Below are 26,850 nucleotides of genomic sequence, written 5' to 3'. Positions count from 1 at the left end.
AATGGCATCGAATTTAGAATTTCAGCATCTACGCGTCGTCCTCCTTCCGAAAATACCCAGATCTTAGGGTATTTGACACATTTTGTGAAACCCGATGGTCGCCATATTGGATTCCAAAATTACGCCAAATATCGATTTTCGGCATTCACACGTGGTCCCCATTTCAAAAATACCCATATTGTAGGGTATTTGACACTCTCTGAACCTTGGTGGCCGCCATATTGGATTCCAAAGTGGTATCGAATATCGATTTTCGGCAACTACGCGTTGTCTCAGTTCCGAAAATTGGCGTTGACGGCGGCTCTGTAGCTCTTTACTCCTATGAGAAAATCCATAAGCAAACGTCAGACTGTGCGTGAAACATGGCGGACTTTGTACTATCCTTTCACTCCACCGAAAATTCCCATAAGAAACTGTCTATATTTGCTGGAAGAGCAAATTTTTCGACGGTGCCGTCAACGCCAATAGTCTTTGCTTCAAATGAAATGAACTGAAGCACTAGACGAACGAAACAAGTGATAGTCCGGTCATGTTTGGAAAGAGGAATGTTCATCGTGACTCGATAACAAGAAACACGATGACTTACACGAAAATGATATTGCTCGAAATGAAGCGATTCTGCGGAGAGTTCATTTTCTTTTCTTTGTTTCGAAAATGCAGAAACCTGTGTATAACATCTTTTCTGAAATCGTTTTGTGACGAGATAATCAATTTAGTCGCAGTTTTGTCAATTTCTGCCCAATTTCTGGGTAGAAGTTCATTTTTATCACACTTCTGAAAAAAAAAAATCTAGCTACGGATGGACTAAACATGTATGTATCAAAGTTATGTAAGAGAAAGCAGTAAATCTTGAATGAGATGAAGGATCCTGTGTTTTGTTATTTGGACAATTGGGTTGTTGAGTTTTGAAAAACGTGCCTGTTTTTATACATCATCTGAAAGAGCTTCGTTTTATGAGCACAAATATATTTTTATCGATCCCATAGACATTCATCTTGATTTGTAAACCAAGTTTTAAACTGTCAATAAATTGCATTCGATTGCATTAGAACCAATTAAATGACAGTTCGCTCTATGGTGAGGGGCTCTAAAATGGTGATGCTTGAAAATGTAATCGCACTAATTTAACATAGTTTCTGTGCACCAAAATTTATGAAATTTTGGATTAAGGTTCAATTTTTAATGTAGATTACGAATATGCAAAAACATCAATACCCCTAAACAACCCCATTGCCTTTGTGACCATCAAGGGGTTTCTACCAGCGTTAATTACCGGTCAGTGCAAGTCAGATTACCGAAAATTACTCTGATTACTTTTCAATTAATTAAAATTACTTTATTACTTGGAAATTACTTTTGTTACCCTCGATTACCGAAATTACTAGGATTACTTGAATAATTTTAGGAATTACTTTGGAATTACTTAATTATTCAATGACTAACAATGTTTCCAAAGATGGAATTGTTAGAGAAAAAGGAAAAATACGATGAAATCCAAGCTCGATTACTAAAAATGGGCTGCACCGCAAAAAAACAAAACTTGGCATCAAGTTAAACTCATATTGCAAACTGAGTTAAAAAAAGTTTCATTAAAAAATCGAAATTTGACAGTTTTACTGTAAATACTGTATTTCAATATAGCAAGACTCGTCTGTTGCTTTTGTTTTGATTTGGATTTGGACATTTGCGCGCTGATGCGAATGTCAACATAATTGGCAATCAAATCTCGATCATCGTGCTAAGGGGTGATGGCGAGGGGGAAGGGGGCTTATAATTTTGTGACAAGCAATGCATAAGGTATAGGAAAACCGTAAGGAAAGGGGGGGGGGGTTGATTTTTCCTCAATTTAGCCTGACATAATAAGTAAATCGCCCCTAATATGAAAAAGTCGCTTTAATTTGGTTGCATCGAGGGTTGCATAATGTGGCCGCTAAATTTTTTTTCAGATTTTCATTTTTTAAATAGGGTAGAGAATTACTTCGGCCTAATCGCCCATTTTGGGCATATCGAGCAGAAAACTTCAAATAAATCCATGATTTCAGAGTTAACAAGTCAATTATGCGTTTGGTACGATACTTTAGTTAATAAGCTACCGAACGAAGTCAATGTGAACGCGTGGTATGAAGGTTTGCACTCATTATTCCCAAAAACAAAAGACGCGCTCCGACCGAATCAATTTTTATCTTCATCCGATAGGCCGAAGTAAATTCAATGGCGTTTCAATTGCATTTCAATGCGTTAGGCCAAGTTTAAAATCCGTAGTTTGGCGTCAAGAAGCAGTGTTGGACTTTTGACAATATCTCAACGATTGGTTTCTCGATTTCAAATCTTACGGTACGTACGGAAAGGTAAATAAATTTGGAAGCCATCAGTAATAATAACAATCCGTTTGGTGCTACACTGAACTAGATTAAGAAAGACTAAGTGCGGGTTATGCTTAATAGGCCGGAAATGGGGTAGTTAACCCTATCTAAATTCGATTTCCACTAGAAATACTCAGATAGAGAGATGGGCGGAGAAAACAAAATACAATTCGGCAGCAGGGATTTGTGCCTAAATTATCTTGCAACCCTTGCTAAAAGCTAGCATTTCACATGACTTTTACTTTTGATTCGATCTACGGGCAAATTGATAATTGAGTGCATCGCAACATTTTGCACATTTCTTGATGCCATTAATTAACCAACTAAGATCAATTAATCAATAGAATAGAATATTATTTTTGATTCCAAAAACAATACAATGTTTTTGATTCCAAAAACAAACTTTCTAAGGCCCTTTACACGCGATCCAAAGTACGCCCACGCAAACCAACAACATCATCGGATAGGGGCAACTATCACCTTTCCGAAAGTGGTATTGGTTTGCGTGTGCGTACTTTGATTTGCGTGTAAAGGGCCTTAGAAAGTTTGTTTACGAATGCTTTTGTGCCGTAATCACATGTTATGCCTGAAATAAGGGCCTAATATTTTGCAATAAGTAATCAAACTACCAATTTTTACGAAATTCTGCGAGCCACTATATCGTTTTGTTATGGAATGGCTGAATATGTATAACATGTTGTCTGAAACCGTTTGTCAGCCGAGAAGAAGATATTCAATTTAGTCGCAGTTTTGTCAATTTCTGCCCAATTTCTGGGCAGGAGTTCGTTTTGAACACCGAAAAAGCTACGGAAGGACTTAACATGTATGTATCAAAGTTATGTAAGAGAAAGCAGTAAATCTTGAGTTTTCTTCTTGATTTTTTTTTAAACTAATGTCGAACTTTTGGACTTGATGGTTATTTGGGCAATTCTAGAGTAACATTTGAAATGGTCCTATGTCCAAAACGTAACCAAACCAGAAAAGAATACCTGAAGTACACTGGAGTCGCTTTTTACGCGGGTGATACGTCCCGCTTAAATTCCGGAATCCGCGTAAAAAACCGCGTAAATTCCGGAATCCGCGTAAAAAACCACGTAAATTCCGAAATCTGCGTTAAAAAAAACCGCGTAAAAAGCGACTCCAGTGTGTAACGATCGATAAACCGCGTAGATTCTGAAATCCGCGTAAAAAAACCGTGTTAAAAAACCGCGTAAAAAGCGACTCCAGTGTATTTTAGGCATTTATATTGTTCACAATAACAGTAGTAACTGTATCTCAGTATACAATATCCGAAATATGCGCACAGCTTTCTAAAATATAAGAAAATCGTTTACAATTTAATTTAATAAGTCTTTTTGTGAATATTACAATGGATAGGCCCTTTTTGTTAAGCTATTGTGCTTTTCATCAGAAATGGTACGCCCTTTGCTAAGCCTTTTCGCAACGTCAAATAAATTCAAATCAAATCATTGACCCTGCCTCAAGCAGTAGGGCCTAAAGGGTGATACGGTCAAAATTTGGTCAAGGGAAAACGCGTGTAAATCGGTGAAATCGTTTATTTAAAAAATTAAATTTCTTTTTCAAGTTCAATTAGTATAAAATTCAGGAAAAATATTCAGTTAGGCTTCCGCTTTTCCAAATCCGAATTGCCGGGCCTTACGCTTGACCCCTGCCATCAGATTTTGTACAGCCACCTTGTCCACCTTCTTCGCCGCAGAAAGCCAGTTTGCCTTGAACTGCTGCTCGCCCTTAGCAGTTTTTTTGGTCTTCTTTAGGTTCCGCTTGACAATAGCCCAGTATTTCTCAATTGGGCGGAGCTCTGGCGTGTTGGGAGGGTTCTTGTCCTTAGGAACCACCTGCACGTTGTTGGCGGCGTACCACTCCATGGCCTTTTTACCGTAATGGCAAGATGCCAAATCCGGCCAAAACAGTACGGAACAACCGTGTTTCTTCAGGAAAGGCAGCAGACGTTTATTCAAACACTCTTTCACGTAAATTTCTTGGTTGACAGTCCCGGAAGCTATGAAAATGCTGCTTTTCAAGCCACAGGTACAGATGGCTTGCCAAACCAGATATTTCTTTGCGAACTTTGACAGTTTCATGTGCTTGAAAACATCTGCTACCTTTCCCCTTCCTTTTGCCGTATAAAACTCCTGTCCCGGAAGCTGCTTGTAGTCGGCTTTGACGTAGGTTTCGTCGTCCATTACCACGCAGTCAAACTTCGTCAGCATCGTCGTGTACAGCCTCCGGGATCGCGCTTTGGCCGTCGTATTTTGTTTATCATCGCGATTTGGAGTCACTACCTTCTTGTAAGTCGATAGTTCGGCTCGTTTTTTGGCTCGATGCACGGTTGTAGACGATACACCCAGCTTATTTGCGGCATCTCGGAGAGAGAGGTTAGGGTTTCGCTTGAAACTACCGGCAACTCTCTTTGTCGTCTCAGCGGCTTCCGGTTTTCGATTTCCCCCCGATCCAGACTTCCTGGCTGTCGACAAACGTTCCCCAAACACTTTAATTACATTTGTAACGGTTGATTTGGCAACTTTTAGCGATTTTGCCAACTTTGCGTGCGAGTAGCTCGGATTTTCGCGATGCGCGAGCAAAATTTTGATACGCTGCTCTTCTTGGTTGGACGGCATTTTGACAACTGAAGAGTGAATTCCAAAATCAAAATAGGAGCAACATTTTACACACACACACCTTCAAAATGAGGGGTGTTCAGGTTTTTTAAATGCAAAATTGAAAGAAATACGTCAAGTTGATATTGACCAAATTTTGACCGTATCACCCTTTAGCTTTGGTTTGAAAATTTTCAATCAACGGCACTAATGAATTAAATGAAATAAATGAATGTCCGCGCCAACAACGAGTACAGAGATCTCAATGCAAGCTTGTACAACGCACATCAGTCTCACTTGCAGAGTCGTCTCAAAGCTAATCCTAAGGAATTCTGGCGATATGTGAACGAGCAACGGAAAGAAACGGGATTGCCGTCCAATATGACTGATGGCGTTACTGATGCCAACTCCGTCGCAGATATCGCCAATATGTTTCGCACACAATTCAGCAGCGTTTTTTCAGACGAAGTTCTTGATGCTCAGGAAATTGCTGCTGCCACGAGTAATGTCCCTCGTACGTCGGTGTTTGGTTCTCCATTCACCATCCACAGCGACATGGTGATTTCAGCCGGGAAACAGATGAAAACATCAACAGGATCTGGTCCAGATGGCATTCCCTCATTAGTACTGAAACGTTGCTTAGACACTCTTTCAGAGCCCTTAGCTAAGGTCTTCAACTTGTCAATGACCTCCGGAGTTTTTCCAGAATGTTGGAAGGATTCGTTTGTTTTCCCTGTTCACAAAAAAGGATGCAAGCAGACTGTCGCCAATTACCGCGGAATAGCTGCATTGAGTGCTATCTCCAAACTATTCGAGTTAATTGTCCTGGAAAAGTTGGTTCAAGACTGCTCGTACAGTATTTCTCAGGATCAACACGGCTTCATGCCTAAGCGCTCGACGACGACTAATCTAACTGTTTTTACATCGTTCATTATTCGTGAGATTGAACGTGGCCATCAAGTTGACGCCATATACACCGACCTCTCTGCAGCTTTCGATAGAGTGAACCATGAAATTACCATCTCTAAATATGACAAAATGGGTGTTCATGGGAGTCTACTTACCTGGCTTCGCTCCTATCTGACTGGCAGATCTATGTCTGTTAAGATCGGTGACTACGCTTCTCCACCCTTCATTGTTACATCTGGTGTTCCTCAAGGCAGCCACCTGGGGCCATTGCTTTTCCTGTCGTATATGAACGACGTGAACTTGATCCTCAAATGCCTTAAACTCTCGTACGCCGACGACATGAAGCTCTACTACGTAATAAAAGGGCCTCAAGACGCTCATTTCCTCCACCAAGAAGTTGAAGTCTTTGATGATTGGTGCCGGATAAACAGGATGTCTTTAAATGTGTCCAAGTGCTCGGTCATCTCCTTTGGCCGTAAACGGGCGATGCATTTCCACGATTACACCTTAAGAGGAATAAGCTTGAAACGCGAATCGACTGTCAAGGACTTGGGAGTCATGCTCGATTGCAAATTAACGTTCAAGGATCACATTGCTTATGTTGTATCTAAAGCTTCATCGCAGCTAGGATTTTTATTCCGTTTCGCCAAAAGCTTCAAGGACGTGTATTGCCTGAAGGCTTTATACTGTTCCCTGGTTCGACCTATACTGGAATACTCTGCCGTTGTTTGGTCGCCATTCTATCAGAATGCCATCCATAGAATTGAAGCTGTTCAGCGAAAATTTATTCGCTTTGCGTTGCGACACCTTCGTTGGCGCGACCCGCGTAACTTGCCGAGCTATGAAAGTCGCTGTAACCTCATCGACCTGGAGCTCTTGGAAGGAAGGCGTAATGTGGCGAAGGCTTGTTTCGTTGCGGATCTTCTGCAAGGGAACGTCGACTGCTCCACACTTCTCAGTCTTCTTGACATCAACACTCAACGACGGGACCTCCGGCTGCATGCGTTCTTCAACAACCGGCGTTCGAGGACCAACTATGGCGTACACGAACCAATGTTGAGTATGTGCCGCGTTTTCAATAGTTGTTATTATGTGTTCGATTTTAATGTGTCCCGCGAGAAAAATAAGCGTATCTTTAAGAGATGTTTGCGTTAATTTTGTGTTTGAAGCAGTTTGAAGCAGTTTTGATGTTTAGATATAGAAAATTGTCATTAGGGTAACTATTTTATCTGTTGACAAGTAGAAATAAATAAATGTAGTACGAATGGTTGGCCGTTTTAACATGCGGGCCTATTAACGAATCAAAAAGTTTCGTTGATCGGTCGTTTCGAAAATCGAGTTATTTTTAATGATTTTTCTCGATTATACGGAACTTTCCTACACGATTAGTAGCTATCAAGCGGTGTTAAAGAATGGTATCAAAACCCGATTTGTTTACGTTTTGGACATAGGCCCATTTCAAATGCTACTCGAGAATTGCCTCTGTGTCCATGGTATGAATATGTTAGGCCCATACCGTCTACTTAGCATGAACCTTTTTGTTTATATTGCTGCGTCCACGCTTCGACCGACACATGCGCATAAGCAGACAATTTGATATGAGAGCACCATCAACAACAACAACAACAACAGTTCAATTACGCTAGTTTGTGTACCAACCAACCACACACTGACTCATTATGATTTAGCTCACTTGTGCCGTGAACGGACTCCTCGGAGCGAACTCACTCTTCACCATCTCACAGAACGACTCGTTGCTTCAGCTTGTAGCAGCTCTTCGGTCTGTTCAATGATTTAGTCAGTCAGTGGCGAGTGAGTGTTCGTGGTAACGCGGAACCCGTCTTGGATTTGTGTGGAGAAATTTGCCGAAAAAATAGTTCGAAAGCAGCTCAGGAAAATCAATTTGTTAGGTAAATTTCCGGTTGCCCATAAACAGGTAAAATTCAGCGAAAGATTCCACTAAACCCCGACGAAAATACGACGACGTTCAAGTTCTGGTGCTGAGCGAGTAGGAATTGAGTTGAAATTCCTATACGCGACTTGCTAGGGAGTGCCTGAATGTTTCAATTTTAGCATGTGCATAAATATGGTTTAAATAAATTGCTTGGTTTCGGAAGGTAGTGACGTAGCACACTTTGGTGGATTTCTGCGGAGCGTAAAATGTTTTCCACTGTTTTTTTGCTGCCATCGTGGCTCAACTATGCGGCGGTAGGATGATGTCACTCTTTCGGGCTGACTGGTGACTGTTACAGTCATGTCAAATCAATAGAGGCTGATGATGGTGATGTAGCTTAGGCTATTATCCGCGCTAATTGCGAGCATGGAATGATCGTTCTGAGCAGATAGTTCACCGTCAATTAGATGATTTGCTATTGGACTGGTGGGCATAACAATCTATCGATGCAATAATGGTGTACTCCTACTTCAGATGGATGTTTGTAAACAACACAAATCGAACCCTTGCCGTCAACAGCTGTTGATGGTATGGTGCAAAATGGGCGCATACTCATTCACATAAATGCTAGGAAAAGGGTCCGGATACGGTATGATTCACGCATACCGCTATGTGTGCATATTCCGGTCGTAATTTGGAATAATAATCGATTGAAGTGTTTGTTTATTATTGGATAGATGATCTAATAAGAAATCAAGACGGGTTTTGAGTTTTATTTGTAGAGTGTTTTGCGTTGGGTTGACCGTCGCATGTCGATCGTAGCACGAGAGTAGCAATTTCTTAGTGAGAACGCACCGAAATTCACTGTGAAGGACAGGGTTTATTTTTAGTTTATTCTGCACTAGGGTTGGTACGGAGTAGAATGTTGATGTTGTTGTCTGCGGTTGTGTGTAAATTTGGATTGTGTTGTGAGCAAAATATTTATGCTTTCCCGCGTTTCCCATGTTCCGGAACAACCGCAGACATTTCATTGAATGAAATATTGTCGTTACAGCTGAAAACTAAAAAAAAAAAACTCACTAGCGAAAATCGATTTTAAACTCGTTTTATACGTTATACATAGTGTCGGGAGTAGTGCCATAGAGATAACTCTAAGACCAGAAGGTCCCGAAGAAACGTGCTCAACTTTTTAGCTCAGCTCTGGTACTCTCTTCGGTCCCAAGCTAATCGATGCTCCCCTCGAAACAGGAAAATCCACGAACCCCTCGTTTTATCTGTCAAACTTTCATACACGCTAACTTGAAAGTACCCATTAATGGTTGAAAAAGACCCATTTTGAAGAAAAGTGGCTTAACTCATTAAATGAGTACATTTTTTACCCATTCATGAGTATCTGTTACCTATTAATGAGTAATTGTTAATCATTAATGGGTAACAGATACTCATTAATGGGTAAAATTGTTAAATCATTTATGAGTTAAGCCACTTTTCTTCAAAATGGGTCTTTTTTAACTCATTAATGAGTACTTTCAAGTTAGCGTGAGCGAATCAAAACAAACATACACGGCGAATGAGAATTACTCAAATTTGAGTATAGTTCACTCATAATCGCCAAAAGTGCAGGAACTCAGCGATGAGTAAATTTGCCTCATGTTTTCCAAGGTTTTTCCAGGATTTTCCAGGGAAAAATTCCCGAATTTGAGAAAAGTAAAGATTGGATTCACTCAGTCTATTGGTACTACTCCGAGACTGAATAAAATTTTCGTCAATTTCCTCATTTTCCGGCAGATTTTTTAGGTTATTGATGGCTATATTCAGTGGCGTCACCCTAACCTCAATCTACCTGTTCAACAACTCTCAAAACGTAAACAAACAAAACAATATTGGTTCCAATGGATACAAATCAGTGAAACTAGAAGACTCTATGCCTTTTGAAACTGATTTGAATGTAAACATGACCCTAAATAACGTTTTCAAAGTTGTTGAACAGGTAAAAAGTGAGGTTACGCGACGCCACTGGCTATATTGGCTATACGTTCAAGCACATTTAACCCATCCACAAGATTCTGACTCGATGTCTCTTTGAAGTGTTGATGGACAGGTGTACAGGAAAAAAGGGGAAATCCGATCGATGATTTCTGCCTATTAAATTCTCCCCCAGAACCTGAACGGGCGAGAGTTGAATTCCACTAAGAACAAAATCGTCGAACCATCGACTCAGAAGTGCGAGTCCTCGAAGATATCACTCAAACCTATGGTATCGGTGATTATTTTCGGCCACCGCAGACTTCAGTAAAAGCGCCTGTAGGTCTGTATAGAACTAGAGAAGGTTCCCCTCAATCCATTCAGCTCCACACAGATAATGAATGTTAGCGATTCGTGATTCAAGAGCTTATATATTTAAAGTCCATACTAAATGAAACTCATGACTCATGAATAATATCCGAGGAAAATGCAGGGCCATCCCAGAAGATCCTCGGCAAACCCGGAATTAGAATCTGGCCGGTTCTTGTTCTTATTTATTGTTCATTCTCCATAACAAAATAGTTAATGTAGCTCAGCTCTTGCAGAAGATCTTTCATTGTACGCTTTGAAATTGGATACCCATGACGGTACAAAATGTTGAGCTCAAAAAAAGAAACGTATTTTGGAATAAGCCACCAGTACTTTTGTGTGAGGCATGTGGGCGTGAATGGTAGTAGCGTTGGAAAAGTTCGCGAGTCATATTGATTTTTGGTGAAGTTCTCCAATACTCAATGTGAGGATTCATCGAGCTATAGATGCTCGATGCTCACCGTTCCAAACTTAAATCCGATATTCGCAGGATGCATGGTATTCTTCTTTTCGTACGAATAACAGCTTAGAGTAGGTGTTCCGCCATCCCCGTTTTATAGTTGGGTTATTTGCTTGAATTGATGACATTGTTTGTGTGGCCTTCCAAATTTACCATCAAAGACAACTGTCGGGCATTTTTCAATCGAAAACGAATCGTCACTAGAGGTAACCAGTTTCAGCCATCTTGACTGCTGTATCGACAAGACGCTCTCAACCGCCCATGGTGTGGATGAACGAACCTATGGGATTTTTGCTGTGATTCAGAAGAGACGAACTTTGGTTTGTTAGGTTTGAAAAGATTCACTATTCAGAGAATACTTACAGAATTTTTCGAACGATCCTCAAAACCGGAGGGTATCCGTTTGTCGTTTTTAAATTCTTGATTGAATCGATTTTTAACCAGTATGATAACAAATTCTCTCACTAGCTTAGTTTTTAAATAAACAAAGTATTCAACAGAGTAGTAAACCTTAGCAACGATTGGCAAAACGTCAACACTCAACAGTGATGCCGTTTTATTTTATATTATTTGTGTCCTACTTGTCAAAGTGTACCTTAACGTGCCGAACAGTGTGCCATGCTGTGTATCGGCACATGGTGCAGAGTTGATTACTCCTTGTACAGTGGTGAACTTTGTGCGTCTTTTAAAGGCCTTAAATGTATTAAAGCTTGATTCGTAATATATCATGCAGTTTGACTAATGTTTAATTTCAGCTGTTTACTTCACTTACCCCGTAAGAGAAACACGGGAAAGTAAACATATTTTTATTTTACGAGCTTAGCACAAGCCTTCATTACACAACTATGCTCAAAGCAATAATCTGAAGGATAGTCAAATTTAAGAACAAAAAATAACTGAAGAAACCAAAGTATTATTATTGCCATTCGATGGTATAAGAAGATGAAACTCGATTAAATTTGTATAAATTTATTTCATTTCACCACGAAAATAATAAATTAGCTCTTTTCATGTGGCATTCTTGTCAGATGTTTGACATACACAAATGGTGAAACAAAAAGCTGGTTTTCCATTTGTTTACGTCGTGTGGCGACATCTACTATTTGCAAGTGGGTATGTGAAACTAAGCTTATCTGTCACCTTGCCGGGGACTTCGTCAAAACTTATGAACTTCCCCTGGTTCATTCTGATAGTATTGTTCTGATGAATAAAGAGTTGATTAATTCAAGTTTACTACCCAGGGGCTTCATCGAATTTTCTCTAGATTTTGACACTGTTTTGAATAAAAAAATGTTTTCGGAAGTTTTTTTTTCGGATATTCTTTATTACTCTTCAGTCGAAAGAGTTAGCCTTGTGATAAAAACGAGAATTAGTTAGGTTTTGCAATTTCTCCTGCTTCGGTAAGCGTGAAAATGACCATACAAGTTATGTTTACACAAGATGAGAGGCCCTTCACATGTTACGTTAGGTATAGTGATTAATATAGTAATTAAGAATATGTCCCTTAAATTTATAGAGCATTGAAAAAAAAAACTAAAAGGGTTAACTACCCCTTTTCGGCCTATTAAGCACAACCCGCACTTAGTCTTTCTTAATCTAGCGCAGTTTAGCACCACACGGAATGTTATTATTACTGATGGCTTCCAATTTTATTTACCTTTCCGTACGTAAAGTAAGATTTGATCGTTGAGATATTGTCAAAAGTCTAACACTGCTTCTTGACGCCAAACTCGGCCTACAGATTCTAAGCTCAGCCTAACGCATTGAAACGCCAATGAATTCACTTCGGCCTATCGGATGATGATAAAAAATGATTCGATCGGAGCGCTTCTTTTGTTTTTGGGAATAATGGGTGCAAACCTTCATATCACGCGTCCTCATTGACTTCGTTCCGTAGCTTATTAACTAAAGTATCGTACCAAACGCATAATTGACTTGTTAACTCTGAAATCATGGATTTATTTGATGTTTTCTGCTCGATAGGCCCAAAATGGGCGATTAGGCCGAAGTAGTTCTCTACCCTATGTAGTGGTAAACTATAACGAACAAAGTTTGGTGCACAGGTAAACAAATGAGGCACGCAACGCCTCTGGTTAGATGAGGTGTAATCATTTTTCTTGTCTAATTGATGCTTACAGCATATCTGAGATATGATATAAACATCAATACGGCCAGGCCTACTGCGTTGTATTTGCCGCAAAGATGATTCTTGGAAATGAATGGGAATATTTCTTGAATCTACAGGGGTAGAAGGATGCGTGGACATACCGTACCAAACGATCCGAGTTACTAAAGTTTCCTTGGATGCATCCGCTCCTTGTTTATCATGGGGTTTGGGATGCAGTTCCTCGTCATTGCTCGTGGTTATGTTTAGTGATGTGATGGAGATAATTTCTTTCACTAGAAACTACTACTCCTGGCTGATCCGCCAGCCTTGCAATTGCCTCCTCGCTCGAATCCTTCGTTGTGAGTGGTTCCGATAGATACGCGCCCATTTTGACTTGCAGGCAGCAGCACTTTGCAGGAGGAAATTTGCACGTTCGATTTTAACCTACTTCCATATCACCGTTACCTCCTGGACTTATTTTGTAACTTCCGGCTTCCGGATCGCTATGCACTTGTAACTAAACCCAAACGGACACGATTCAACAGCGTACACGTTTCACGGCGGCGGCGAAGGAAAAAAAACCCGGTTTGTTCACTCGCGGTAATATTAAACACTCTTTCGATCCTATTTTTTTAAATAACCAAACACAGCACTAATAAACACACGCGAAATTATTGAAAAAGTTTTCAGGTGTCAAAATGTAACAGCTAAAGGACTTCTTCTTCTTTCTTCTTCTTCGCATTTCAAGCTTATTGCATATCGCATATTAGCTTATTGCGTGCTCTCAACTTAGTGTTCTAGATGCACTTCCACAGTTATTAATTGAGAGCATTCGATGCCTGTACCATTTTTGCATTGATATGATTGTGTGGTAAGTCCAATCATACTTCTATGCCCAGGGAAGTCGAGAAATTTTCCAACCCGAAAAATTCCTAGACCGAACCGGGAATCGAACCCAGCCACCTCCAGCATGGTCTTGCTTTGTAGCTGCGCCTTTACCGACTGAGCTAAGGGAGGCCTTATTGAACTAGATTTTCAATAAACATCTCGGAAAATAAAGCAGCAGCAAATTCAAATCACGTCAGTTTCCTTAAGGGAGGAAATACAAGTAAATTTTTTTTATCAAGATCGGGTCTGCTTGTTTTCTGACAAACGTCAGTTTGATCGTTTGTTTTTAAAACCTAACTCAGGTTGAGGTTCGCACTGACAAAAAGTTCGGTTCCAACCCCGATAATAAACAAATTCGCTATATGTTTCGACCTAGTTTGTCAGCTCAGATCTGCAAATGACGGTCCATAGAATTGTTTACATTATCGTTGCGTATCGTTGATTTTCGTTATGGAGCTGAACCAATACCATATGCATTTCAATTTGGGATGACAATCATTCTACAGAGAGCATTACGTAATTCAACTGAGGTCCGTTCGCTTCTCGTATCAATGTTCATCCAGTTTTCGAGAGCAGCATCATCTGATTACAAAACATCCGTCATCCGGTTGCAGCTATCCTTCGAAAAAGCGATTTCGGTGTTTCGATTTGAATGGTCTGAGGTTTCACTCGAACAGAGGCTGATGTTTTGGTACAGTGTACAATGCAAATTCGGTATCGACTGTATTGGCATTTACCAGCACTGCGAAGGCAGCTCCAGCTACTGCATAAGAAATGAAGATGGTTCAAATCGGTGGCGTGGTAGACTCTCTAGAGCTACCTCCGTGACATACGCTGAAAAGACAGGATAACTAGTTCCTTGGCTGTAGCTACTTGGGGAATGTTCCAGCTGAAGCAATTTATTTTACAGAAGCGGGCTCATGTTTACAATACTGTTGACCTTATTCTGTTCATTTCGCTTGAAAGTGCCAGAAACCTTGATTCTTTTTCATGAATCCATTATGGAAAAAGTGTTTACAATTTTGACAAGTGAGAACTTAGTACTTCATTCCTAGTTGAGCATTCAGTCGGTTAACAACGTCCCGGTTTCAGTTGCGCGGCATCTAGTTTTTTTCGGTGTTTTTTCCGACCGAGCGGTTTTTTTCACTCCCCATTGGGTGCCCCAAGTGACCAGTGTCCAACAGAGGAAGTGGAATTCCATCGGCCGAGCCCCTTGGAGTTACCATCCAGCTTTAATTCATCCCGGTAATCCATCACCGGAGTTAACGGCGTCGTCAAGTCCATCATTTTTTCACGCCGTCGCGAGGGTGTGCAAGTGATAGTGAAGCGTGTCGTATCACCAGCTTGCTGACCCACCAACACCAACCATCACCACCGGATAGCAGCGTGGACCAACACCAACGCACCACGTGATAACAGCGTTTCCACACACACGCTTTGTACCGGTGTAGTTAAGTAGCGAATAAGTTTTATTTATTGCCCCTTTGTTTTAGTTTCCCCTTTCTCCCATCCCACGCAAATATTTTCTTCTTCTTCTTCTTCTTCTTTTTTCTCTTGTCCCTGTGTGTTCCCTGTGTGTAGTTGTTTTGTATCTATTGCGGTGGCAGTTGCCCCGCAATGGATGGTAATAGTGATGGCGGGGGGAATACCCTTCCTGCCCTTCCCACTGAAGACGAACTGTCCGACGTGGAAACGTCAGCCACGGTGAAGAAGTACACCGGAACCATCCCGAAGCGGCCCAGGCGAAAACGAGCACCGGAGCCCGTACCGCCTACCCCATCTCCTCCTACCCCGCCTAATCCATCGCCACCAACACTACCAGCACCGTCACCCCCCGCACCACCAAACCCGTTTCCCCCTACCCCACCTAATCCCTCTCCCCCCACACCGCCAAAACCGTCTCCCCCTACTCCGCCTAACCCCGCCAAGAAAACAAAAACTGCCCCCCGCCATAAGTCATACCCAGACGCCTCGACAGGCCCATGGGTTGTTTTTTTCCGACCCAAACAAAAACCGCTTAACGTTAACCAGATCGAAAAAGATCTATTCAAACGTTTCTCGTCAGTGACCGACATTTTGAAGGTGAGGCCAGACAAACTGCGCGTCACTGTTGGTAACCGCAAGCAGGCGAATGAGATTGTTGCCTGCGAGCTTTTTACGTTAGAGTACCGCGTTTACATTCCCAGTCGTGACGTGGAAATCGAAGGAGTGGTCACCGAAGCGAGTTTGACCTGCGATGACTTCTTGAAGAGGGGGGTTGGTGTCTTCAAGAACCCCGTTCTTCCAGAAGTCAAGATTCTTGACTGCACCCAAATGCAGTCAGCATCCCTCGACGGGACAAAAAAAAATCTATTCGCTGACTGACTCGTTTCGAGTGACTTTCTCCGGATCGACTCTGCCAGATTACGTCCGAATTGGGAGGGTTCGACTTCCTGTGCGGTTGTTTATACCAAGGGTGATGAACTGCACCAAGTGCAAACAATTAGGCCACACCGCCGCCTTCTGCGGCAACAAGCCACGATGCGATCAGTGCGGCGAGAAGCATGCGGAGGGTGCTTGTGGTGCTCCTCCTAAATGTGTTTATTGTTTGGCACCTCCGCATCCTCTCGCAGATTGCCCGAAGTATAAACAGCAAGGAAAAAAACTTGAACGGTCTCTGAAGGCGCGCTCTCAGCGTTCCTTTGCGGAGATCTTGAAGACTTTCAATCCTCCTCCCAAAATCACTCCGGAAAAAGAAAACAATAATCCGTTCAATCTTCTCCCAGTTGACGAGGACGACACTGACTCAGAGGGCAATGACGGAAGTCCTTTTGTTTTCAAAGGTCCTTCAAGGAAGCGATCCAAGAATGACTCGCAGAAAACTAAAAAAACTGACTCCCAAGCCCACTTGGATAAATCAAGAGGTCACGGAAATAAACCGAAACCCAATCCACCGGGTTTTAAGCCTGTCGATTATGACAAAGAATTTCCGGGGCTTCCGGGAACATCTAAAACCCCAGATGTCCCAGTTTTGCAACCAGAACAGCAGAACGCCATGTTCACGATTTCTGGAATTGTGGACAGCATTCTCGATCTGTTCAACATCACTGACCCTCTTCGGAGCATCATTAACATGATGCTTCCAATTGTGAAACCTTTTCTGAAGCAATTTGCTTCCAAGTGGCCCCTCCTTGCTTCATTCGTATCCTTCGATGGATAATTTTCCAAAAAATGATACGGTATCTCTCCTTCAATGGAATTGTAGAAGCATTTTACCAAAACTAGACATATTCAAATTTTTACTGCATAACATACACTGTGATGCGTTTGCTCTCTGCGAAACATGGCTCTCTCCAGATGTTAACCTTTCTCTTCACGACTACAACATTATCCGTCTCGATCGTGCAGATTCGTACGGTGGGGTGCTCCTAGGGGTCAACAAACAACACTCATTCTACAGAATCGACCTTCCTCCAGTGTCAGGTATTGAAATTGTCGCATGTCAGGTGAATATTAGAGGTAAAACCTTCAGTATTACCTCGTTATACATCCCTCCGAGAACGGCTGTTTCTCGGCGAGCGCTATCTGACATCTGCTCAGTGCTACCTGAGCCGCGGTTGATCTTAGGGGATTTTAATTCCCACGGTACAGGCTGGGGAGAGCTGTACGATGACAACCGCTCAACCATCATCTATGACCTATGCGACGATTTCAATATGACCATTCTAAACACCGGTGAAGTAACTCGAATAGCCAAACCTCCAGCAAGAGAGAGCAGACTAGACTTATCACTATGTTCGAACTCACTATCATTGGATTGCATGTGGGAGGTAATCCAAGACCCCTATGGTAGTGATCATTTGCCCATCAAAATTTCGATTTCCAACGGTTCATCTTCACAGTGTCCAATCAACATCGCGTACGATCTCACGAGAAACATCAATTGGGAAGAATACGCGAACGCGGTCCGTGACGGTTCAGAATCGGTCGACGTTCTCTCTCCGTTGGATGAGTACTCCTTCCTATCGCGGCTCATAGTGGATTGCGCGCTTCAAGCACAAACGAAGCCTGTTCCTGGCACTACCATTCGCAAACGTCCTCCCACTGTGTGGTGGGACCAGGAATGCACCGACGTGAATAAAGAGAAGTCTACCGCGTTTAAACAGTTTCGTAAATACGGTTCCCGCGAATACTTTGAGCGGTATACGGAGCTAGAGGAAAAGTTTAGGAGCTTGGTCAGGGCCAAAAAACGCGGTTACTGGCGTCGGTTCGTCGAAGGGCTATCGCGAGAGACTTCCATGCAAACGCTCTGGAATGTCGGCAGGAGAATGCGTAACGCGGCATCGTCGGTCAACGAGGGCAAGGAGTACTCTAACAAGTGGATTTTCGACTTCGCGCGTAAGGTTTGTCCCGATTCGGTTCCGGTCCGATGCAACACTCGCGATCCGCCGCTGGAAAACGATGACATGGACTCCCCGTTTTCGATGGTAGAATTCTCAATTGCTCTTCTTTCATGCAATAACTCAGCTCCGGGAATTGATCGAATCAAGTTCAACCTGCTCAAGAACCTCCCAGAAGTCACAAAGAGGCGATTGTTGAACTTGTTCAATCGATTCCTTGAGCTCAACGTTGTTCCGGATGATTGGAGACAAGTGAGAGTTATCGCCATCCAGAAGCCCGGTAAACCCGCTTCGGATCATAATTCGTACCGTCCCATCGCGATGCTGTCGTGTATTCGGAAGCTGTTAGAAAAAATGGTTCTTCTTCGTCTGGACAAGTGGGTCGAGGCGAATGGCTTACTCTCAGATACGCAATTTGGATTCCGTAGGGGCAAAGGGACGAACGACTGCATTGCGTTGCTTTCAACTGAAATCCAATTAGCCTATGCTGAAAAACAGCAGATGGGTTCAGTTTTCTTGGACATTAAAGGGGCGTTTGATTCTGTTTGCATCGACATCCTTTCGGACAAACTCCATGCGAGTGGGCTTTCTCCGATTATCAACAATTTCCTGTTTAATTTGTTCTCCGAGAAACGAATGAGCTTCTCTCATGGCAACACGGAAATTGCACGAATCAGCTACATGGGTCTTCCACAAGGCTCATGTTTAAGTCCCCTCCTGTACAACTTCTATGTCAAAGACATTGATGAATGTCTGGCCGAAAATTGCACGCTAAGGCAGCTTGCAGATGACGGCGTGGTTTCCATGGTTGGACCAACAGCACCGGACCTGCAAGGACCATTGCAAGATACCTTGGATAATTTGTCTACTTGGGCAATGAATCTGGGTATCGAATTCTCTCCGGAGAAAACAGAGATGGTTGTTTTTTCTAGGAAGCTTTATCCAGCATAGTTTCAGCTTCAACTTATGGGTAGAACAATCACTCACAGCATGTCGTTTAAGTATTTAGGTGTCTGGTTCGATTCCAAGTGCACTTGGGGAAAACACATAGCGTATCTGAGGCAGAGATGCCAACAGCGAATCAATTTCCTTCGTTCCATTACCGGCACTTCATGGGGAGCCCATCCGGAAGATCTGATAAGACTCTACAAGACCACCATTCTCTCGATTTTGGAGTACGGTAGCTTTTGCTTTCAATCGGCGGCGGGGACGCACATATTGAAGCTCCAAAGGATTCAATATCGTTGCATTCGAATCGCGCTAGGTTGTATGCAATCGACGCATACCATGAGTCTTGAAGTTCTTGCGGGCGTCCTCCCCTTAACAAATCGTTTTGCGGATTTATCGTTCCGGTTCCTCATCCGCTGTGAAGTCATGAACCCGCTGGTGATCGAAAACTTTGAGAAGCTGCTAGAGCGGAATCCTCAAACACGATTCATGAGCTTGTACTACGAGTACATGACTCTGGACATCGGCCCCTCCTCGTTCAACCCCAATCGCGCTGTCTCCCATCATTTCAGTGGTTCTTCCGTGAGATTCGATCTCACAATGAGGCAGGAGATTCAAGGAATTCCAGAGCCTCACCATGCCCTGAAAGTGCCAACTATTTTTGCGAACAAATACCGCCACGTCCCCACCGAGAAGAGATTTTTCACAGATGGGTCGGTGATAAATGCGTCCACTGGTTTTGGAGTATTCCACGATCTTCATAGCGCCTCATACAAGCTTCAAAAGCCGTGTTCGGTATACGTTGCTGAACTAGCAGCTATATCGTACACGTTAGAGCGTATTACCTCACTTCCACCTGACCAATATTTCATTTTTACGGATAGCCTAAGCTCCCTGGAGGCTATGCGTTCAATGAGGCCGATGAAGCACTCGGCGTATTTCCTCCAGGAAATACGATCGTCATTGAGTGCTTTATCAAACAGCTCACATGTCATCACCTTGGTATGGGTCCCTTCTCATTGCTCTATCCCGGGCAATGAGAAAGCGGACTCGCTGGCCAAGGTGGGCGCTATGGAAGGCGATATTTACGAGCGACAAATCGCCTACCACGAATTTTTCACGATTTCTCGTCAGCAAGTCCTCGCCAACTGGCAACAAAAGTGGAATGATGGTGATCTGGGAAGATGGCTACATTCTATTGTCCCACAGGTGTCGATCAAACCCTGGTTCAAAGGGTTGGATATGAGTCGTGATTTTATTCGTGTAATGTCCAGGCTCATGTCCAATCACTGTTCGTTAAACGCCCACCTCTTCCGTATTACGCTTGCCGACAGCAACTTGTGCACCTGTGGAAACGGTTATCACGACATCGAGCATGTTGTTTGGTCCTGCTCCTTGCATCATGAGGCGAGATCCGTTCTGTGTGATTCCCTTAGGGTCCGAGGAAAACAACCCTTTAAGCCAATTAGAGACGTCTTGGCTTGCCGTGATATCGACTTTATGAAGCTTATTTACGACTTTCTTAAAGCTGTTGATTTATGTGTTTAGTGTTTTGTGTTTTAGTCATCCTTTACGTTTAAGTTTTAAATTAGTTCAAAATGCTTTCCCTTGTCCTCCCTCCAAATGATAAATAAATGTAATCCCTAATCTCGAGTAAACCGCGAGTAATCGGCCCCCGTTCTACTAACATTAGTTGTAAGAAAATGATATTCACACACAATTATGTAAAAATATTCGGCTCCGCAAAGCTAACGCATTTGAGCCTTGACAAATAAATGGATTATAAAAAAAAAAAAAAACTGAGTGCTTATCTCTGTTTAAAAATTGATGTTTCATAGCTAACAATTTGTATTGTGGCTGCTTGAGTTTTATGAGAGCAATTCGAATTGGCTTTATCGCACACTATAAAGCAATCATAAAACCTTTCAGAAATCGAAATACCATTCACATCAGTTCGTTTAATGAAATGAGTTATTAGGGTTTGGTAGATAGCTTGTATTTTATTTGACTTAAATGTTACTGCTATAAAACCTTTATAAAATTCAAATAAAGCGAAGCAGCTCTTCATTTGTTACATGGGATACCCTTATTCGGTTCCACAATATAAATAATTCGAAGACAACTTACCACTTAACAATTCTGTAGCATATTTTAGAAATTTCCGAAATAAGCAGACGACACTATTCAGAAGGAGATTCGTCATCTGACCTTTTACATCTTCAAAATTATATTCATCCATTTTTTGAGACCGTAAATAAATCTGGTCATAGACAGTAGTAAAAACATCTCTCCCATCTAAAATCCAACTGAAATAACTTGATGTTTACTACGTCAGTGGATCGATAAATTCAAAGTAAACCCATAAACGGTTGCCACTCCGCTACAACGATCGGGACATTTTACTTTCTGTTTACATCTTCAATTTATGGATGGTCTCACTGACTCATTTCCCGAATAAGAAGAAAAAAAAGCAAGCCCAAGAGAGGGTGCGAATGAAATGTGATGTTTTCACTTCGTCGCCGTGCGTTTGTCGAATTCCAGGGCCAGAAACGGAAGTAGGTCATTGATTTTCTTTGTGCTCCACCTCGTCTCTTAAACATATTTAGTTGGAACTTTGCCACTTGCAGATGACCTAGGTTATAAAATTGCGACAAGAAAGAAGTTATTCAGACATTCTGGCTGACATGGCATGTGACAATGGGATGAGCTCGTATGGATCGCCCACCTAAATTTTTCGTATTGTACTTCCGACTGAAAATCAGAGCGACATTTCGCGCTGAAATCAATGTCGCTTGTGACGTCGGAAGTCGAAAGTCTGACTAGCGCGCTTCGGTTTAGTGCTGGCGCCACAATATACCTACGAAGTGGAATCTCCGAAGAGATTCATTCCTTCTTTGGAAGCAATAAATCTTGACTGAATGTGTTCAGGCTTTGCAAGGGTAATTCAAGACATTTTTTGCAGTAAGAATCATCGTTTTCAACTCACTCATACGGCACAGTTGAATTTTATTAAAATAATTTTGATTCCAAAGCAGTTAGTGCAAAATCCACAGTGTAAGCCACGTTGGTATGTATGTATGTACGTAGCGAATACTACAAACCTCTAACCTGCTAGTTGAGTTCACATTAACATTGAATGTATCACATCTTCTTAGTGAGCGATGGAAGCCAGCACAGTAAGAATGGAATACCTATTAATTATCATTTGTATCAATGTAACGTGACACGCTAGGTCGGTTGAAGGTAGCGCTCGGTTGTTCGTTATGGCACAGCAAAGGCATCATAAATTTACACATCATTTCTCATTCTCACGACTCGGTGAACCAATACAAACGGTGAAACTGTTCCATACTTCCATATTTACTGCTCAGTCCGATGAATATCTTCAGTTCACGGAATTCATCGTCAGTGAATACTCTGCTCACCACGGCATGTGAGTAAATATTCAAATAGATCTGTTTTACTACCTATCTATGACAAATCTGCACTCGTCGCATATCAATTGCAACAGTCATAGCAATTGTAAATACCGAAACCTGCTATCGCAGCGAAAACATTCAGCATCGAACTTGAACTTCGTGGTTACCGGAAGGGGTGTGGTGTGGAATCTAGAAGGAATTCACCACACGATTCGAGCGTGAGGAGAATCACGTTCTGTCTTGAATGCCTTCCTAAATAGTTTGTTTTATGATGCACAATACACACAACACAGCTAAGCAAATAACATACTTATAGGTAAACAAGTAATCCGCCACTGCTGGAGACTCCGGCCGCTACCGTTTATTAGTAAACATGGATGAATTAAAGGTACTTGCACCACTCGCAAGCTTGATTCCGTTTGCTCCGGACTGGTTGACACTAATTGTGGTTCTTGACTATTTGTAGGGCCTCTTAGGAGGGGCCGGTAGGCAGCTGTTCAATGCGGCTGGACAGGCAATTACCGGGGCTGCCACCGAGTACCTGGGCAATGTCATCAACGAGATTTTCGAGAAGAAGCAGTCGGACACCAAGCGGGTGCTACCGTCGATCAGCAATATGAAAGTTGTAAGTAGATTCTCGAACTAGGTGGATGATCTAGGGGTTAATTGTAATTACAATTTCTGGTGATACCGATCAGGGCTTGAAGCTAGTATATTGTTACTATGGTACCAAAAAACCAAATCCTTTTCGATTTACTTAAAGTTACTGGAAAGCCTGGTTGTGGGAAGAAGGTAAACATTTACCTCGGCCTCTCGCCTATTCGTTCCCTATCGAGCAGAAATCATCAAATATATCTATGATTTCGGCGTTAACTATTCAATTTGAGCAGTTACAAAACTAGTAGAACAAGAAGTTTTTGGTCAAATTGTTGAACTTCTTGATAGCACGCTTCTTAAAGTAATTCTTACCAGTGATGGCAAAAATCATAAGCAAAATTATATTTGTTCGCTCTCATACAGAGCATCACGCGTGATATTGGAGCATAATATCATGCTTGATATTGATTTTTCAAGCTCCTTTGATATTGCGAGACTATTTACTATGATTTAATTCAACGTGTGAAGTTGAAGCTGAGAGTTCGCTGAGAACCGAGGCAAAAGAAGGTATAATAATGCTATCTCTTTTTCTCTTCACTGACAGCAGACACGAAGCGACTGCTGCCACCCGTTATGGCAGTTTCGGTTGCGTTCGGGTGTAAAGCAAAAATCATGAAACTCAATCTCACCATAGTTTGGTGATATTTGCAGCTGGTGAGTTTTGTTAGCTTCATATTTCGAGCTGCGATATCACAGTGTGCAACATCAACCGCAGATGTTTGCTTGTGAACGAAAATCAAGCGTGGTCTTTGGTGAGATTTGATTTTTTGATATTTTCCCAACACTGATTCTTACACAGAAAATGATTTAGAATGTCTAAGATAGTGTTTCCTGTCTAGAAAATACATAAAAAAGCGTTCAACAATTTGACCAAAAGTTGTTGCTGTACGATTTTTGTCAACTTTTAAGTGTGGTGTTCAATATTACAAAAGTTTGGTTTTTTCATCAGCTTTTCTTTAAAAAAAAACATGAAAATTTAACAAGGACATTTTGAGATATTTGAGTATTTAACCCTTTTTTAGGTGTTGGGGTCAATATGATCCGAAATGAGCTTTCGAATAGGCCTAACTTTTAAAAGTGATCATCTAGAGACCTGAATTTTGTAAACTTTTACTAACTTCTGAAGATTTACAATTTCACATTGAAATCATTTCATTTGGAAGTTTCTGAAGGGGTACCGAAATTATGTTACAAATAACGTGTTAACGGGTCATATTCACCGGATTTGAAACTAAATTTGCACAAGGTTTTCGTAGCCAAACCTATATGTTGTTATACTCTAATTGTTTGTCAGAGTCTGCATTTTGCGTTGATGATATAACAAATTGATTTTGACGCGGTTGACCACAAGGAATGACGTCAGGTTTCGCCACAATACCGGTATGTTGTTCACTTATCAAACATAATATTTAAGTAAGGAAATGAATCCTAGAAACACCAAAATAGTGAAATCCATACAAATTATGTTTTTTTTTGCTTCATGTGATCTAATCCGGATGGTCCGGATACCGGTTCCGGTAGCTAAACTTCATTTTCTCATCAAAATGGTCATGCAACGCTTCAAAACACATCACAATGATGCGTATAAAATGATTCTTTTAATAGTTTGCCACCACTAGTTTGGCCGGGGACCTGAACTGGATATTCCGGATACCGGTTCTGGAAACCACAAGCAACATTATAATGGCAAAAATCATGCGACACATCAAAACTATCGGTTCTTCTTATATGGCCAGTGACCTTAATTTATTTATTTCTCCGGGTGTCGACTACCTGAAAAAAACTGGAAAATCAGTCAATATCAGGGAACTTACTCCAAATGCAGGAAAATATTTCTTTATAACAGAAACTTATTAACTCGGTGTAGTTTGAGGATGGTTTTTCATTTCAAATTTTAAATAGAGTTGCGAACTTGTGGTTGTTTAATACTTGGTGTTGCATTTTTGCAAGTCGAGCAAAAAATGCTCAAATAAAAGGGTGTTTCGATAATTTAAATTCAGATCTTATTGGGTGTTGGCACATTCCTGAGTTGATCGGAAATAAAATCCATTTCCGTAGACGCTAGACGCTGTTAGTTATTTGTTTATTTGATCACCATCTTCGACTACGTCGTACAGACTCATTACTTAAAACCTAACCTTGAGTGCATTGAAACGCCTTTGAGTAAATGCAATGGTAAAGAGTTAAGCTGGGTTTAGACAACTCAGTTTAATTCAATTGGCTTGCAGAGTTGAGCCTGGTTCAACTTTTTTTTCAATTCGAGTGAGTTAATCAAGTCAGTTGAATGGCATGGCTTCAAATGATTTGATCAATTGACTTGCCTTATCTAAACCTAGCTTTGAGAGAAGATGATAATTTTTTTCTGAATACATCTAGTTATTGTTCCTTATTGTGTTCTTGATTAGCTCAGAGAACTCACTAAATGAGAATTTAGTATAATGGCCTTGCTTGGGAGGATTGTTTTGGTGATGCTTGGAGTAGCACTTTTATCAATGAATAATGATTCAAATATACGTAGACAAGTATTGCCTCGACAGCATAGAGTGGCTTTATTGAGTATTCTAGGTCTTCATTGGAAACCTGGTTAGCTAGTAAAATTAGCTTCTCAGTGAAGTTTTAGCTTTGTAATGTTGCTGCTATTGCAATTTAGATGGCATTAACTTTCAGAATTTTGGAGGATAAAGCGCAGTTTTTACGAGGAATCCGCCCGTGAATTAGATTTTGGTTAAGCGTAGTATCCAGAATAATTTTTCTGGGTCTCAAAATGCGCTCAAGGCAAAACAAATTTAATGGGATTAAAAACAAGTATTTCATATGTAAAATGCAGAGTGAAACGGAAAAACTGATAAAAAGCTGTGAATTTGAAGTCACCGGGAAAAACCAAAAGATGACAAATGTGGAAAAATATTCCTCGTCCTCTTTTCGAAAACAATAAGATTTCAAGACATTTCAATCCCAGTCGGCGCCGCCGAGATGTTATGAGGCATAACATCTCTGATCACGGGAAGGGGTAGGCAGGAAGTAAAGCCGTTGGTCCCCGGTTCATGAGTTGATGGGTCAATAAGTATGGTCCAGGTGTGGAAGCTGCCTCCTTGGTGTCGGTAGCATTGGTGCTCAGCACGGAAAACAAAATCGACGGAAAACAAATCAAGGGAAAAAAGACTCATGGACTGGATTAGATTTTTAGGATACAGTCACTTTGAAGAAGATTTTTTTTTCAAAGAATAAATTTGAGCTGATTTACGAATGAATTCTAGAAATAACACCAAAAAAATTCAGAGAATATTTTCTAGGAAGCTTCAGGAAAATCTCTATAAGGGTTTTTACTAGAACTCCCAAGAGTCTAGAGGATTCCAGGATCCTTAAAAAAATACCAACGGATACGAATTTTAAGGGTACAATTTAAAAATAATTCTGCGAAGATTTATAAGGAAATTCTGAGGATAGATCCAAGCGCATTTCAAATGGAATTACTAGAAAATTTTAATAAGAATTCCATGCAACTTCCAGAAGAAGTTAGAGGAGAACTCTTAGATAAATCTGAGCAAAATTTGAAGATAATTCTCGGCGGCAGAATTTCCCCTGCTCGATGGTGTTGACAGAGAAAGGGGATTACAAATTTTGCTCATAAAAGCTAATGGGCCCTTTTCAATTGTTGGTCGAGAAATTGAGGTGAATTGCATGGGAATCCTACGGAGAATTTCAATCAAATTTAAAGAACTGGAAGCTCCAGTGAATTATTAGAAAGAGTAAAATTCGATGAGAATCTAAGGACGAATTTTCAAATTTTATCGGAATGATCTACAGAGAATTTTTTGACTGTTATAAAGATATTTCCTAGGGAATATCTGAGAAAATTTAAAATTTATATTCG

General features: G+C 41.3%; 1 protein-coding gene across 5 annotated transcripts in view; it reads left to right on the top strand.

The window, feature by feature from the left end:
* LOC135712718 (calpain-A-like) overlaps positions 1-26,850 on the top strand; it is a 111,962-nt gene that overhangs the window by 15,380 nt on the left and 69,732 nt on the right. For 2 of the 5 annotated variants that reach the window (XM_065235742.1, XM_065235740.1), the window contains exons 1-3: positions 7,665-7,800; positions 22,636-22,707; positions 22,786-22,944. The exons of 2 other annotated variants lie outside the window; for them this stretch is intronic. In XM_065235742.1, coding sequence (XP_065091814.1) covers positions 22,693-22,707; positions 22,786-22,944 — 174 coding nt within the window. In that variant the 5' untranslated portion in view covers positions 7,665-7,800; positions 22,636-22,692. Of the gene's footprint in view, positions 1-7,664; positions 7,827-22,635; positions 22,708-22,785; positions 22,945-26,850 lie in introns of those variants that run through there. One more of the 5 variants, XM_065235741.1, reaches the window with a different exon arrangement.

The sequence above is a fragment of the Ochlerotatus camptorhynchus genome, unplaced genomic scaffold (assembly GCF_037179485.1).
Source record: "Ochlerotatus camptorhynchus isolate MF236.1 unplaced genomic scaffold, CSIRO-AGI_Acam_v1.1 ptg000503l, whole genome shotgun sequence".
Taxonomy (NCBI): Eukaryota; Metazoa; Arthropoda; class Insecta; order Diptera; family Culicidae; genus Ochlerotatus; species Ochlerotatus camptorhynchus.
This window is presented reverse-complemented; position numbering and strand designations above follow the sequence as displayed.